The sequence below is a fragment of the Pyricularia pennisetigena genome (assembly GCF_004337985.1).
Source record: "Pyricularia pennisetigena strain Br36 chromosome 4 map unlocalized Pyricularia_pennisetigena_Br36_Scf_6, whole genome shotgun sequence".
In the NCBI taxonomy this organism is placed as follows: Eukaryota; Fungi; Ascomycota; class Sordariomycetes; order Magnaporthales; family Pyriculariaceae; genus Pyricularia; species Pyricularia pennisetigena.
The window spans coordinates 3,069,014-3,084,864 of record NW_021940918.1 but is presented as its reverse complement, the minus strand read 5'-3'; the positions used below and the strand labels follow the sequence as shown (position 1 = coordinate 3,084,864).

At 54.4% G+C, this 15,851-nt stretch overlaps 6 protein-coding genes across 6 annotated transcripts in view; 3 read left to right on the top strand and 3 right to left on the bottom strand.

Moving 5' to 3' along the window:
* Positions 1-679: 679 nt before the first annotated feature.
* Positions 680-1,201, top strand: PpBr36_06510 (uncharacterized protein; the record flags this gene model as incomplete). The annotated part of the gene is made up of 1 exon (XM_029893655.1): positions 680-1,201. One exon carries the CDS (start codon positions 680-682, stop codon positions 1,199-1,201), a length of 522 nt encoding a protein of 173 aa, XP_029745664.1.
* A 2,156-nt stretch (positions 1,202-3,357) lies between these two features.
* On the top strand, positions 3,358-4,059 carry PpBr36_06509 (uncharacterized protein; the record flags this gene model as incomplete). The annotated part of the gene is made up of 2 exons (XM_029893654.1): positions 3,358-3,986; positions 4,056-4,059. 2 exons carry the CDS (start codon positions 3,358-3,360, stop codon positions 4,057-4,059), a joined length of 633 nt encoding a protein of 210 aa, XP_029745603.1.
* Positions 4,060-4,280: 221 nt separating this feature from the next.
* On the bottom strand, positions 4,281-5,906 carry PpBr36_06508 (uncharacterized protein; the record flags this gene model as incomplete). The annotated part of the gene is made up of 1 exon (XM_029893653.1): positions 4,281-5,906. One exon carries the CDS (start codon positions 5,904-5,906, stop codon positions 4,281-4,283), a length of 1,626 nt encoding a protein of 541 aa, XP_029745604.1.
* A 1,370-nt stretch (positions 5,907-7,276) lies between these two features.
* PpBr36_06507 (uncharacterized protein) lies at positions 7,277-8,821 on the bottom strand (the record flags this gene model as incomplete). Its single annotated transcript, XM_029893652.1, has 1 exon — positions 7,277-8,821. One exon carries the CDS (start codon positions 8,819-8,821, stop codon positions 7,277-7,279), a length of 1,545 nt encoding a protein of 514 aa, XP_029746255.1.
* A 3,692-nt stretch (positions 8,822-12,513) lies between these two features.
* PpBr36_06506 (uncharacterized protein) lies at positions 12,514-13,845 on the top strand (the record flags this gene model as incomplete). The annotated part of the gene is made up of 1 exon (XM_029893651.1): positions 12,514-13,845. The coding sequence occupies one exon, from the start codon at positions 12,514-12,516 to the stop codon at positions 13,843-13,845; it is 1,332 nt and encodes a 443-aa protein (XP_029746256.1).
* A 1,253-nt stretch (positions 13,846-15,098) lies between these two features.
* PpBr36_06505 (uncharacterized protein) overlaps positions 15,099-15,851 on the bottom strand; it is a gene marked incomplete at both ends in the record, with an annotated part of 2,110 nt that continues 1,357 nt past the window's right edge. Inside the window, one exon of the mRNA XM_029893650.1 lies at positions 15,099-15,760. Within this exon, the coding sequence (XP_029746253.1) occupies positions 15,099-15,760 (662 nt within the window). The remainder of the gene's footprint in view (positions 15,761-15,851) is intronic.

Here is a 15,851-nt window from a genome sequence, read left to right as displayed (position 1 = left end):
AAAAAAAAAAAAAACAAATGCGGATATCGCCTGAGTGAAAAAAAAAGAGAAAAGCACGATTCTTGGCAAGACCTGGAGTGCCGAGAGTGGCCCATACTGACGAGATGAGGGGATTGGACTGAAACTGTTGGCAAAGCTTTGAGTTGGATATTGGAGTGGCACCACGCCGTAATAGTAGCTCTGGATCAAAGATTGGCGGCCTGACTGGGCAAAGTGAGAGCTGCTGTATCGACCCTTGCTTGGGTTGCGTATATTGAAATCTGCTTTCTGGTCGACACGTATCGCTTTGAGCCTGCAGTAGACACTCGAGTGACTTCCAAATGAAGGGTATATTCTTTCACTGGTTTCTTTGATACCTTACTGCACGTTGTTTGTTGTTGCAAGACAATTTCTTTGTCTCTGGATTCGTCGGTAATATAGACTTCAAAGACGCTGGCAGACACAGATATCATAGCTTTCAATGCTTTACTTTAAAGCAAGATTCTTCGCAACAGCCCACAAACCAGTCTTGGCCCTTTTGACAGATTGCAATTCGTTGGTACTCAAGTCATCACCACAACCAACAACGCGAGTACCGGTAAGACCCCTCCCCTGTTATCCCTCCCGTCCATCAAAACTGCAAGTCAAAAGCATAAAGAGGACTCTTTTTTTTTTCTTTTTCCTTTTTAGCAGCAAAATCATGCCTTCCAACCCAGCCAACTCACCATTTCACCCGTTCCCCTCGGCGGACGCCTGGCACGCAGCCAACGTCAGGCGCCTCGCGATCGGATGTGGCCTGGGCACGATCAAGGACCAGGACGTGCCCGGCATCAACCTGCGGCTGTGCGAGGCGTGCGACCGCGTCTTTGAGGCGACCAACCTCCTGACGGCCAGGCTGGACGAGCGCCGCTACGCCTGCTGGGCGCCCGAGTGCGTCGCCCGCTCCAGGGACTACTACATCCAGTGGCCCGAGCTGCGCGCCTCGGTGGTCGGCGGTTTCCGAGCCGCGGGCGTCGCCCCAGAGGTCGAGAGGTTGGTCAGGCACAAGCACGCGGAGCACCTGCGGTTGGTGGAGGAGCTGGCGGGGAGGCTGGCTGAGGCTGAGGGTGGAGGTGCTGCCGCTATCGGCTCGGCGTCTGACTCTAAGGAGCAGAGGGACGCCGCGACCGTGCTGAAGAATGCCTGGCAGCGTTCTCGGCAGCTCGACCCGGCCAACAAGTAATCAAAAGGTAAGTGCTGAGAGCGACGGGCCCAGAGAAGACTAACCCACGGGACATGAGGTCGTTTTTGATTTTTGTCTACTAGATACATCATACAGCAAACCTTTGCGGGGCTCCCTTGCTCGAATGGACTGAATCCAATATCAAATCATTGTCAATTGATCTCCCCCTTAGAAGTTGGCTACATTCCCGTGTTGCAATAGTGAAAAAGTTCAATATTGCACCAAACATTTGCGCACGAGAGTGCCAAAATTCTGCCGAATCCCTGGGGAATTAATTGCTTGCAAAATTACGCGGAAGCTGATGCACGCCCCAGAGGCGGAAACGTCAATATATATTAACTGACCCCCTCAAAACTTTCAATTGCTCCGTCCGTCCCGGTTCGTTGGCAATATATTCTTTCCCGCCTCAGCCCTGCCGAAATGATTAATATCCGGTCATAAGCTGTCAGCTAAGCTTATATAATTGTCGAGTCGGTGACGGCGGCGTTTATTGCAACGAAAGAGTAAGATGAGCATGGAAGAAAAAAGAGGCGCAGAAACCAGAGAGGGCACGTCTTGGTTCTTTTTAATCAATTTTGCTTACAGACCAAAGAATGATTTAGTGACTGATTTCGTACCCGAGTGTTGGATGTGGCAAAACTTGTAGACAAGAAGCAGGACGGAAGGACGAGACGGCCCCCCTCCCCCTCGGTTTCGTTGCCAAAGAAGGGACTGCAACACAGCGGGGGAAAAGATTCGAGAAGCCAATGGTAGTTAAACATCCCCATGGGGTGAAAGAAAGCTATGGATGACCCCCAATGCCTATTCATGCACGAATTCCCTCCACAAAACAATCGCATTGGAAAGCTTTTTTTTTTTTTTTTTTTCCACCGGAAGAAGAGAAAGGAAAAGCCGAAACAAATGCAGGAAAAATCAATAGTCTTACCCACCAATACAGGTCAGGGTGAGTTGATATTTAAAATAGCCATGTGTCGGAGTTTGCACCATGTCTCCCCCGCACGTAATCCCACCCACACAGACGGGACGGCTCACGATGCAACCAGGCCGCTGGCGCGATGGAATACCTGAATAGACAGCCATGGAGGCTTAGCATAAGTTCTCTTTGGTGGTCAGCAAATCCTGCCTGGGGAGTCATGGGGGAACACGGCAGAGCGTATACGACCCACACTGGTCTCGGCGAGGGCTCCCGAGTACGTAATTTGGGAATGTCAATGAGTTTACGTGCTTGCTTGACAGGTCGAGAAAGAGGTGGTAGCGAGCCGGGAACAAAGACTTGTCGATTGGCGACCGACAAGCGACGGGGGGGTCCAATATGGGTAGGCCCGCAGGCCGCTGCAAGCAATATACGATGCGTATGGGCAGCGAAAAACGTGTTACCTGGTACTCGTTTTGCGGCTCCTATTCTATACCAAGATTTATGATATTCGCCCAGACAAGATCAAAAATGCTGCTTTGACAGTTGCTCGGCTGCGCACATCAGTCGCATTTGAAAATTGAACACTATTCCAGGTACCTCGCCATTACAGCTTCCACTCCAGGACTCTCTGCCCTCCCCCCTCGCCAATAGTAGCATCCATGGGGCACACACTCGGAATTTTTGATGACACCCTCACGCGCAAATATTGGTCTTGGAAGGACGGGAAATGCGGCGCTAGGTGTGGTCTGAGAGCCCACCTGGTACAGGCTCTCTGCCCAACTGAAAGAGAGAAGGAAAAGAGCTGAACACTCACGAGATGTCGCCTGCGCCTTTTTTTTCGCTTCCTGCTCCTCCACCCACTCCGACGCTCGTGTTTTTGTGACTAGCTCCCCAGAGAAAATGCCGATCTCGATGTCGTAACATGTCTCCAGTGCTGCCTGTTCTCCTCCGCTCGAGGGGTTTACACCTCTTGAGACGATGTATAAAACGTGGTCAAGCCAGCAGACCATCACGTCTATTTCGGTGATACAAACCAGAGAGATATCTCCATCGCCACGGATCGCATAGCGAGACGCAAGTCGCGCAGCCCACACATCCCTTGTATACAGACGCTCCTCCATATACACTAACACACCCTCCCCGCCCCTCAAACAACTGAGAAAAAAAAAAAAAAAAAAAAAAAAAAAAAAAAAAAAAAAAAAAAAAAAAAAAAAAAAAAAAACACCCCCCACCATACACAATGAGGCTAGCACCCGCCCTCCTCCCCCTCCTGCACCTGGCCACCGCAGCGCCGACCGACCTTTCGCTCGAGCGCCGCCAGAACCTCCCGGCGGGCGACCAGATCCAGATCCAGACGGTGACGGTGGCGGGCAACGGCTGCCCGTCGGGCACGTTCACGAACCAGATCAGCCTGGACCGGACGGCGGTGACGCTGGGCTTTGACCAGTTCGCGGCGGAGCTCACGCCGGCGTCGGAGCGGGAGCGGACGTGCGCGGTGGTGGTGCAGGCGCGCTACCCGGTCGGCTGCATCACGGCCGTGGTGGAGAACACGCAGCACGGCTTCGCGGAGCTGCCCGCCGGCGTCGTCGGCACCCTGCAGGCCGCCTACGCCGTCACGCCGGGCCGCGTCGTCGGCTCCGCAGGCTCCCAGACCAGCCTCTCCGGCGCGAGCTGGGCGTTTGGCCAGCCGTGGCTCAAGACCGACAGCGTCTCCACCGCCGTGTCCACCACCGCCGCCAGTCGGGACGTGTTCATGGTCGTCAACTTTAGGGATTTGCTCACCACCACTGGCGGCGCGACGCTGGCTAGTCTCAGGACCGACGACATGACCATCGCGTTTACGGATCAGCGCCGGTCGCCTGGACAGTGGTATGTTGCATCAACCCCCTTGGGGGCGAGGATGGAAGAGATAAGAGACTGCTAACACGAGTCGCGCAGCTGAGTTGGTGGTTTTCCACGCGCGCACACACACACACACCACAAAACAGCCACAAGTCTAGGCTTTGGCCAAAGCGATGGATCCAAGGTAATGACCAAAAGGCGGTAATAAACATCTAGGACAGGAGTACCTTGACAAGGACAAGAGACCTTTTCGCATTCGTGTACATTGATTAATAGCAAAATGGTATCATATGCAAGTAAAACACAAACACAAACAAGTAATCAACACAGCCCCAAATCCTGAAACAAATCCCCAGCCCTGACGTCCAGCACCGCCGACCTCTCGTCCTCGATGCCGAATCCGGCAAGTACAACGTCGTCCAGGTACCCATGGTAGCCCTGGCCGGGCCTCATCCAATTCAGCGACGTGATGTAAAACATCTCGGTCCTCTCGGCGGTGGTCCTCCGACCCGAGATCCACAGCGGCCTGCGCGAGACGGCGTGCAGCGCAAACGGGGCCTCCTGGCGAAACAGCACCACGTACGCCTCGTAGGAGCTGCGGAAGCTGCGGTAGCGCTTGTGCTGCACCACGGTCGCGACGAAGGTGTTGTCGGGCCCGGGCCGGCAGCCCGCGTCCGCGCGCCGGCACAGCGTGACGGCGAGCGAGTTGGTCGACTGGTGGATCGAGTCGTCCTCGTCGCCGGGGCCCACCGGCCAGGGAATCCGGTCCAGGTTCGGCAGGTGGCGCGCCATGCACGCGCCGTCCGCCGCCGCCGTGTCGCGCCCCAGGTCCCGGCCCACGCTGCCGTCCGCGCCCAGTCGCCCCAGCACCCGCCTCGGGTGCATGGCGTGGTGCGCGTGCGCCACGCCGTCCCGGTCCCAGAACACGAAGAAGTTCTTCTCCACCGCCGAGTAGCCGTCGCCCGCCGGCCGCTGCATCTCGGTGCCGCGCGCAAAGAGCCGGTCCGCCGGCGCGCTGGTCCCGTCGTCGAGCTGCTGCTGCTGCTGCTGCTCGCCCCAGCGGCTCACCGCACAAAAGTCCTGTATCCACTGCCCAAAGCACGTAAAGCCCGAGTTGCTCCCGTACGAGACCAGTGGGTCCCCGCCGGTGGGGCCGAAGAACACGCGCGCGTCGTGCGGGCCCCGGTTGATCTGCAGCAGCTCGAGGCCGGGTTTGGTCGGGTCGTCGCAGGCGTTGTTGCCCTTGGTCCGGGTGGGCTCGATGGCCAGCGGCACGGGGAAGGTGACGCAGGCGAGCTCGCCGCGGCGGTTGAGCGCGGCGTCGCACGTGAGCTCGGTGAAGGTGCCGAACGAGTCGGGCGGCGGCGGGTGCTCCTGCGCCACCATGACGTACGTGTCCCTCTTGGTCGGGTGCGGCAGCACGTTTGGGTTGATGGTGGTGCGCCCGCCGAACACGAGCGGCCTGAAAGGCATGGCACCCCCTGCCCCTGCTGCTTTTGCTGCCGCGTCGACAGGGTTCAGCTCGCCCGAAGACGAGACGACCACGTGAGTGGCCGGGACCGCCTGAGACGCGCCCTGGAAGGGATCCGTCGACAGCGGCGGCGGCAGCAGCAGCTTCGCGCCGAGCTCTTCGGGCGCCGTCTGCGATGTGACCATCTGAGGGGTGTCTGGCGGCGAGGGGGCTTTTTCGTCATGCTGTTGCGGCAATGCTGCTGCGGTGATCTCACTGCCGCCGTCGTCGTCGGCGTGCCCAATGTGTTTTGCGACCGCTGCGTCTTTGACACTGGGCCTCGAGCCCCATTTCGGCGACGCTGGGTGTATCCACCGCAGCTGCTGGCTCGGGTCCTGGGGAGTGGTGTGTTTCCGGATCAGACGAATGCTAAGGAAGATGGCTGTAATCAAGGGAACATATAGGACGACGAATCGCCTCGCTTCCCTAGAAAGCATGATCCTGCCTGCGCAAAGTCTTAATTTACTGACTAAGGGAAACGAGCCCAGCTGCTATTTCCGTCCTGTTTCTGGCTCGGGGGTCGCCACAGCAAAAATAAAATAAAAAGTTCAGATGGGTGGCTCCTGAGCTGAGAGGTCTTTTTTTCTTCAATTTTTACTTTGTTTTTGGGAGTGTGTGTTCCCAGTGCCGACGGGAAAAGAGCAGTGGGATTAACAGTAGTGACACCCACTAATTGTTTCTGCAGCGACTACCACGATTTGACAGCAGCCCCCCCGAGATTTGGTGCACCTTGGCCCGAATACCTGTCAAAAACGGATAGTTTGGACTCTAGCGCGGACATATGCCAAAACAAAAAAAAAAAAAAACCCCCTCCCTTGAACCAACTTAACTTTCAAGGCTTCGCGTGGCTTGCAAGGCCTGCAAGGGGGTCCGGTGGAACTTTGGGGCCGAGTAGCAACTTCGTACTGCGCGTACTAGCAGTAGACACAAAATATTGATTGAGATTTGCCGTAACAATCTCCACTGCATCAAGCCGAGTGCATGATAAAACCTTCCCTACCTGGCAATTCAGCCCGACCCAAAACGTGCAGGTGGAAGCTGTTTTACTGCAATCAAAAAAAAAAAAAAATATTTGACATGTGTTTTGGTGTGCAAGTTTCCCCGCTCCCATCGATCGGCAGCATCGATTTACGCAGTACGGGGCGGCAGCCGGGAAACGTCAACTTGTAAAAAGAAAAAAAAAAAGTAAAAAAAAAAGCATGGCAGCCCCAGTGTGTGTGCGCATTTACTACTTTGGGACTAGGCCCCGATGCCATGCTTTAACCCTCGACTGGTTGGTTGGTTGGACAGAACTTGGAAGGTGAACAGGGGTGAAGGGGGAATGAGGCGATCTTTAATGCTTTTGCTACCCAAGATGGAAATCCCGCAGTAATTGAACCGTGGGGAGAGGGTCGATCATGCGGGGAAGAAATACGCCCGGGGTTGGGGTTCGTTGGACGTATCCGCTCTCCTTGGAAGTCTGACATGGGCCGGCATGTGATGTTGACTCGGTTTATTGTGCGGCACATGTTTTTTTTCTTTTTCTTATTTTTTTATGATTTTGCTACTTCTCTATCGTTCCTCATATACGTCGTATATACCAATCAAGGCTTTCGAGCCATGTATGTAATTCCACAAGAAATGCAGAAGGGGGGAAGGTTGAAATCAAATGTCAAGGTTGGGAATAGGCCACATACAATAAAAAAAAAAAAAAAAGTAAACCACGCTTCAATTTTGCCAATCAGCTAGGAAATGACCGAGTATTGTATAGAAACCGAATTCTTAATCAATAAGAAGGAGAGAAAAAAAAAAACTCTAATCATGAACTCTACGCCTCCCCTGTTGCCTTGGTTGGCTTGGGAGCAAGCGTCTTGCCATATAACCACTGCGAGAATCGCACACTGGGCTCATCCACAAACCGCGTGACAAGCTCCGACACCCACAGCGTCAACGGCAGCAGGATGAGATGCGGCAGCAGGTATCCCAGCTCCATGCCAAACGGTCCCGTCTTGGGGAGCGGGAACTTGTCGACCCAGCCCGGCAGGTTCTTGACCTGCTCCTCGCCGTGCCACCCCACGGCGGTGTAGACGCGGTCCCCGACCAGCCACATGACGGGTCCGTGGGACAGGTACAGACCGTACGAGATGCGGCCCAGGTACTGGCAGAAGCGCGTCTCGAAGAAGCGCTTCAGCGACGGCAGGCGCGGGATGACAGCGATGGTGATGGACGCGGCAAAGAAGAGGTAGAACCACTTGTAGTCAAACACCGCCTGCGGCTTGAGGAACGACAGGTAGTACCATCCCCTGTTGGCTCGGAGGGATTCGATCTTGAGGTCGGGGGACGGGACCCCGCCCAGGTAGACGGCGAGCGCAAAGAGGTGCCACAGGACGAGCTTCTTGATGGGGCCGACGCCGCTGTACCTCGCCAGGAGCGACGGCAGCTCCCCCTTTGCCGACAGCAGGTCCATCTCGCACTGAAACATGCCCATGACGAACATGGCGCCGTACCACCCGTCGGCGATGTACATGAAGTAGTACATCAGACCGACCATGCACAAGAGTCGTGCGTTGCGGGTACATCGGGCCAGTGCAATCAGCGTCGTGTACACCACGATGGAGCCTTTGAACTCTGCCGGTATCGACCACAGGTGCGGGTTGTATCGGAAAAAGGGCTCCCCGCCCTGCGTGAAGACAAAGGTGAAGTTCTTGCCCTCGGCATACCAGCGCCAGAGCTCGTCGCGAAACGTCTGCTCGTGCATCATGCCGTACACCCAGACCCGGCTGAGGTTCCAAAAGGCCATGAAGGAAAACGTCGTCACGATCAGGGGGAGGTACAACCGCAGCCATCTCCTGAAGAGAGCGGACCCGACGTTTTCTGAGAGCCGGGCATGGTCGCCGGCGTGGATGAGGGACAGGGGCTTGGTCGACAGGACGTAGCCGGATATGATGAAAAACACTGCGACGGCAAAGTGCCCGCCGACAAAAAATGTCCTCACTCCGGGAAGCGTAGCCAGGTACACCTGACCATTGGTGCCAAAGGAAGACTCAAACACCTTGTGAGCCTTGTCGTTGTGTGCCCAGATTTGGTGGTGTTGTAGGTAAACCATGAATGCGGCAAAGCCACGGACGCCATCGAGATAGGCCGTCCGTCTCAGGTCGCCCCGTGCGGTGTGCGGGCTTCTTGCTCGCCACAAGAGCGAAGATGCGGCTCGGCCGAGCAAACTCTTGCCCTTGCTGCCGGGAATGCTCTTGAGGCTTCCGATGGGACTAATGCTGCCATCGCTGGAGGCGCTACTCATGTGGTCATAGTAGAGTTCCTCCTTTATTTCCTCCCATTGGCCACCGCCGTCGAGTATGCCTTGGTTTGGCGGCATTTCTTTTTGGTTTTTTTGGATTTTCCGTTTTTTTTTGGTGTAGCGAATGTCTGCCTCCCCGAGATGAAGGTAATGTGATGTGTAAGATGCGAGGTAGATCGCCGAATTGGATTGAGACGGGAAGAAGCAACCGTTGGTTTTGGAGAGCAATAACTGTTTTCTCGGTCCAGTAGAAAAAAAGACAAAAACAAAAACAAAAACAAAAAAACAAAAAAATTCGGACGGAAGACACGTCTTTAGCAGTGGCTGAGCAACAGATCACCAAAGGCCCGATCAGATGATGCTGGTGCTGCTTGGTCCTTGATGTTGTATCTTTTTGTTTGTTGTAGTCATTTAGACTTGGTGAATACGATTCATAAAATTTGCACTCTGAGCTTGATAGTAAGCAAGCTTGTTTGCAATGGTCATACCCACCCGGCCAACTGGTAAACGTTATAGAAGGGGGGATGCCTACGTCACGCTAAAACAATCAAGGTCTGTAGTTGGAAACCACACCGTGTCTCGGCAGCTGCACCGCTCGGAGTGACGGGATGCGATGCAACAAAGGTTGATGGGACTGGTTGGGAAATCGGATGGACTGAAGGCAAGCCGCTTATTTTGATTAGTTGGTTGCTGACAAGTGCAAAAAAGAAAAAAGCGTGTAAGCGAGCCACTTGAGAGCTTGGAACAACGAAACTGGAAACAGACCCAAAAAAAAAAAGGTCGTCAAACAGAACGGATTCAATAATGCCGGAAGTGGTTCCACTGAATAAACAAAAAAAGGTACCGAGGTTGATGAGGGGTTATCGATGTTTGTTTGTGACTGGATGCAGGAAACAAGCCAGGATCTCACGAGCTTTTTGGTGCGACTGCAGGCTAGGTGGCTGTCGTTACTGGCCAGTTGCTCCGCAAGGAGGTGGTAGTGAAGCCTTGTCACACTGCAGCTTGTGGCGGGCCGGCCTACTTGCTACGGCAATAGCGCGGGTGATCTTTTTGGGCTGCTGGTCCCTCGCGCTTTGACTGGGAAGGGCAGCACATCCTGCATCGAGATTTCAGACGTCGTTTACTCTGTCTGTTCTTGCATCTGATGGCCCTGGATCACACTTTTTTTTGCATTTGTTACAACACCAAAAACCATAGGTCATTTATCCGAGAGTTGCTGACAGATGAAGATTTATGCATACTGTGCTCGGCAACAATATGCATGTCCTGCCAGTAGCAAAAAGCTTGATAAACGAGAAAAGAGAAAAGCCAAGAGGAGACCTACTACTTCATATGGCTCGTGCTGGCAAGAGAGCGCCTTCTACCCACTTGGCGTGGCGTTTAGCGTTTAACTCGTCAATCAACCCAACGAGGTAGGCAGGCAGTCTTGGTAGTTAGCTTCCATATTGGCATTATGGTGGTAACCATCGTAGATTAGCTTGGCTGGCAAGTGCAAGCAAGTTAGCTAACGTTCTGGGCTGTCAGGCACTCGCTCCTGTCTTGTCTGGCACCACACCCGCCATCTTCAGCCCCACCCCCCGACACACATGCCAGACCGCCACCGTTGAACGGCCCTGAAAGCGGTCTCATCTGCGAGTGGCCAGCCAGGGGCCCTCAACTAACTGCCTTGGTCTTGAAGCCCTTGACAATCAGAGTCAAAAAGGAAAAAAAAAAAAAAGAACAAAAAAACCATCCAATGTGTTCTGCAGCCTCAAAGGTTAATGAATGAATCGATCCGTCCGCGTCCGAGAACGTGGGGCCAGTTCCTAGGGTACCGGCTTCCCTGTTCTCGAAGAAATTTACCTCTTCTTTTGCCGTCGACACGATTGTCAGCCTGTCACCCTAATGTACCGAATCAGGGGTTGGACAATCCGACCTAATCCGACCACGATACAATAAAAACCCTAGGAACAAAAATAAAACACAAACGTCATTGAGGCCAGTGTTGCGATTATTCGTTGTACAGCACAGCACATCACTGAACTGAACTTCCAGATTCTGACAAGTGCCCGGTCTGTTGTTGCTTTTGTACCGCATATTACAAGTACACACATATTTACATGGTTCCCCGTACCGAGTGATACTGTGCGCTCATGCACCCGCCTTCCCCTCACTCAGCGTCGTACCGTATGGGGTACAGTACAGGGATACAAAGTGGCTAGAGTTCAAGGCTCCACCCTCATAAGGTGCAAGCAACAACAACAGCCATCATGATCCCTGTCTACAAAGCCGCAGCGCAAACAAAACATCAATTTCCATGTTGGGAATCCGTTTGTCCAGCCAGACGGGTTTCTTGTCACTCTTTCTTGCGATGGGCGGCCCCGCAAACGCCCAGCAATTTCCCTGGGTCGAAATCTGCAAGCCTCAAGCCGGGTTTCCCAGTCTGCACCTAACCAACTCAACTCACTCACTCACTCGTATTCTGTGGCGTAATGCGCCTCCCGAAGCAAGCTACCCCCATTCCCTTCTCCATACGTCGTACGCTCAATTCCTCGGCTCAAACCCCCTCCATAATGGTGCCGCGTTACATCAAAAAAACTGCTTGTTTAATGCGGGATCCTTTTTCGGGCAGTTATTCGCGTGCTGCTGCCGCTGCTGCTGCTGATGCTACTGCCACTACCTTGTTAGTACTGTGTAGTCCTACTATGCTAGCGTCGCTTATCGGCGACCCGGGGATGGTGTGGGAATGTCGAGTTTTGTCCATTACCCCTGACCGACTTGATAGCGTGCTTCCCGGGGAGGGGACTAAAGGTCCAGACAGAGATTCAAAATCTTTTTTTTTTTTTTTTTCCTTAGGGGCGTGACGTTATTGTTTCTATTTTTCCCACCTGTGTTTCCCCCTCCGTCCGGTCCGCGCGTTGCGCCTCCGACTCGAAAATATCAGACTCGAAACTTCTGGCCCTTTGGTCGTCTCGGTTTTTTGTCTTTCCTACAGTGTCACCTCGTGTGCTGCACTAGACGTTTTGGTGCCCTTGTTTGTGCTCGCCTTGTCGTCTTCTTCGTCCGTACTACAGGATTGTATAAACTCAAACAAGTCCATGTTAGCATTTGACATAATCGTCATCGTCCCTCTGATTCATCCCTACCTGCCAGTCTTGTCTTCTTTTTATTCTTTGGACAAAAGGTACTGGCCGAGATAGAATCTTCTGTCGAAATCCCTCAGCTCACCGTTCTTTTTGAGCTGACACCATCCCCATAAAAAAGAAGAAGAAAAAAAAAAGAGTCAAAAAGCCTCAACCGGTTTGCCAAACTTGGCAGTCTATCTCTTGGACTTGAAGTTTATCTTGAGCTTTTCAGCACTGCAGAAAGCAAAACTACCAAGAAGCAGCTAGGAAGAGGCTTGGGAAATACTCGAGCCGAAATAGCAAGCTTTCTTCATACAAACCGTCCTCGTGAGGACAGGGCCAGCGACCACATTCGCTCTGTGATAGCCACACACTTACACACACATACACATACACACACACACACACACACACACACACACACACACACACACACACACACACACACACACACACACACACACACACACACACACACNACCAAGAAGCAGCTAGGAAGAGGCTTGGGAAATACTCGAGCCGAAATAGCAAGCTTTCTTCATACAAACCGTCCTCGTGAGGACAGGGCCAGCGACCACATTCGCTCTGTGATAGCCACACACTTACACACACATACACATACACACACACACACACACACACACACACAACTCAACCCGCGCAACCATGGGCTCCCCAAGACTTCTGGGCTCGCCCCTCTCTCCGCTCTCGCCAAAGATGGGCATGGGCAACCTCAAGCCGGCCATCAGCCTCCGGAACCGCTTACCGACACAAATCAGACGCTGCCTGCCCCTGTACCTGGTATGCGTCTGCATCGTCCTCCTCATACTGAACGCCGACATTGTCGGAATCTCGATGCCGGGAACGGGCGTCGGTGGACGCGGGAGGGGCCTCGCGATCAGGAGAGAGGCCTACAAGGACTACCTCAGCAAGGGGAAGAAGCTCCAGGGCTCCGGGACGGTGCCGACCAAGTTCCCCAGGAAGATATGGCAGACGTGGAAGGTGGACCCCATGTCGTTTGCGGAGCGGGACTCCCTGACGGCGAGGACGTGGACGGCGCGGAACCCGAACTTCCGCTACGAGGTCCTGACGGACGACAACGACATGGGCTACGTCGAGTACCACTTTGGGCCGGACGGGTTCGACAGGCCCGACATTGTCGAGTTCTACCGCAACGTCAACGCCACCATCATCAAGGCCGACCTGCTGCGGTACATAGTCATGTACGCCGAGGGCGGCGTGTACGCCGACATTGACGTCGAGGCGCTGAAGCCGGTGCACCGCTTCATCCCCGAGCGGTACAACGAGGAGGACATCGACCTGGTGATCGGCGTCGAGATCGACCAGCCGCAGTTCCGCAACCACCCGATCCTGGGCTCCAAGAGCCAGTCCTTCTGCCAGTGGACCTTTATGGCCAAGCCGCGGCTGACCGTCATGCTCAACCTGATCGAGAACATCATGAGCTGGCTCAACGACGTGGCCGTCGAGCAGGGCGTGGCCGTCTCCGAGGTCCAGCTCGACTTTGACAAGGTCATCTCGGGCACGGGGCCGTCCGCCTTTACCATCGCCGTGCTCGAGGACATGAACATGCGCAGGAAGCTCGACGAGGCGAGCGGCGGCGGCGGCGGCGACAGTGGCCGTCTGGCCAAGCGGCGGTCGAAATCGGGCGGCAACGAGATCACGTGGGACGACTTTCACGACCTGGACGAGTCCAAGGTGGTCAGCCGCATCCTCGTGCTCGACGTCGAGGCCTTCGCCGCCGGCCAGGGCCACTCGGACTCGGGCAACCACAACGCGAGGGGCGCCCTGGTCAAGCACCACTACCACGCCTCCAACTGGCCCAGCCGCCACCCGCGCTTCAGCCACCCGGCCTACGGCGAGGTCGAGCGCTGCAACTGGGACCCCGTCTGCGTCGCAAAGTGGGACAGGGACGTCGCCGAGTTCAAGACCCTGTCGTCCGAAGAGCAGCAGCAGAGGATAGCGGCGCGCCAGTTCTGAGTTGCGTGCGGACTGGTTCGGGGGATGGTTGAACCCTTTTTTTTTTTCTCTCTTTGGTCGTGAGTAGATACCTGGAATAGCATCTCGTCAGGTGCGGTATATATCGGATTGGCTAGACTTGGCAAGCAACATTATATATCACTACATTCCTTTTCTTTTTTTTTCTCTCTGTTTTAGTTTTTAGTTTTCAGGGGCTGGCTGGCGTTGGGGGTTCTTACGAGAATACCATGTTGAATTTTAGTTCTTACTTTGAGCAAGACCCATTATTCCTTTTGTTTCTTTCTGTGAGTGTATTAATACGTGGGTAGACCGATGCGGCTATGTTGAGGTTGGATCCGAAGCATACTTGACTGCCGTGTCGCTCTCTGTCGTCAGCACATGCTACTCAACACTGGAGCCGTGCCCAAGTGCTGCGGACTAGATCGTGGAGGCTCACCTGCCCGTGTCTACGAGCGGCATAGGGACGAAAAGCAAACGAAGACGCGCTGTTCCACCACAAGACCGCCGCTTCTTGTTCAGCAGCAGGCATCGATCAAAGGCAACGTCCAAACCGCATGAAGGTGTAAGTCAACTGGGGTGCATGCAAACAACAAGACAGAAAGAGTAAGCTAACAAAAGTTTAACCACAAACTCTATTTTCCTCCAACATCAACGGCACAAAGCCCTCGCCTCCCACCTCTTCGCATAGTGTGCGAAAACAACAACTTCAACGCCATTTTGTCTCTTCAGCGTCCTCATCGAAGCAGAAACGGTATCATCATGAGAATACAGCGACGATATTCAGCCCTTCTCGCCGCCAAGCTGGACAGCGGATCGCCCTTAGGACACCCGGGTACACCGCCGTCTTCTGCGTTCTGCGCGTCGCGTTCACGGGTTCTGGTTGACAGGCAAACCCCCCTCAGCCCCAAGGGTGTTTGTGTTAAAAGCTCTCAGGAAGAGGAGCCTGATATCCTCGTCCAAGGGTGACCTGGGCTCTGCTACCTGGGCACTGCCTGGCTCGTTCCGCTCTTTGAGCCAAGGAAACATCAAAACGTAGATGAGAGTCACCTTTTTTGACAGTGGCATGGTGCAAAAATGAAGACATGATGCGCAGTCTTTTATGAATGTTCTGGTCTACCAATATATGAAAATGTATGAAAAAGAATACTCGCAAAAAAAAAAAAACACTGCCATCTTGACAAAAAAACGCTTGTTATTTCCTTTCCAAAACCCTATCTAATCATTCGCACTTTACCAGTCGGGCCCACAGGTCTTTATGCCTTTTCAGCAGTTGTAGCCTCTGGCTTCTCCCCGACGTGGCCCGCCTCCAAGTCATCATCCAGCGTCTTTTCCGGAACAACGTTGGCGGCGCCGGCGGGCAGCTCCTGCTCGAACTTGCGACCCTTGCGCTCGGGTCCAAAGGCCGTCCAGGTGACGATGCCCATGGCGATGATGGCGGTGGCGATACCCATGGTCGGGCCGTAGGCCTCGACGATGTCGCCCTTGTGGTTGCGGATGAAGTTGGTCTCGGCGATGGCGTTAACGATCTGGGCCGACGGCGACGAGATCATGTTGCCCAGCTGGTAGGTGATGCCGGGGAACGACGACCGGAAGGCGGCGGGCGAGAGCTCGTTCAGGTGGATGGGGATGACTCCCCAGGCGCCCTGCACAAAGAACTGCATGAAGAAGCCCGAGGCCGAGAGCGAGGCCTCGTCGGCGGGCAGGATCCAGGCAGGGATCAAGCAGGCGCTGATCAGAGCGCTCAGGATGATGGCGCGGCGGCGTCCCAGCCACTGCGATGCGTAACCGATGATGGTGCCACCCACGCAGGCTCCGGCCTTCATCAAGATCGAGGCGCGAGACGCGCCGGCATTGCCGAGCTCCTTCTCCGAGAGCATAAAGGTCGTGTAGCTGTCCTGAGAGGTATGGCTGTAGACTAAATGGGGTGAAGAAGCTCATGTTAGCCTTTGTTTCTTGAATCAACAGCAAAGCAGCAAACATGGTCGCCAAGACCACAAAAGAAGGAA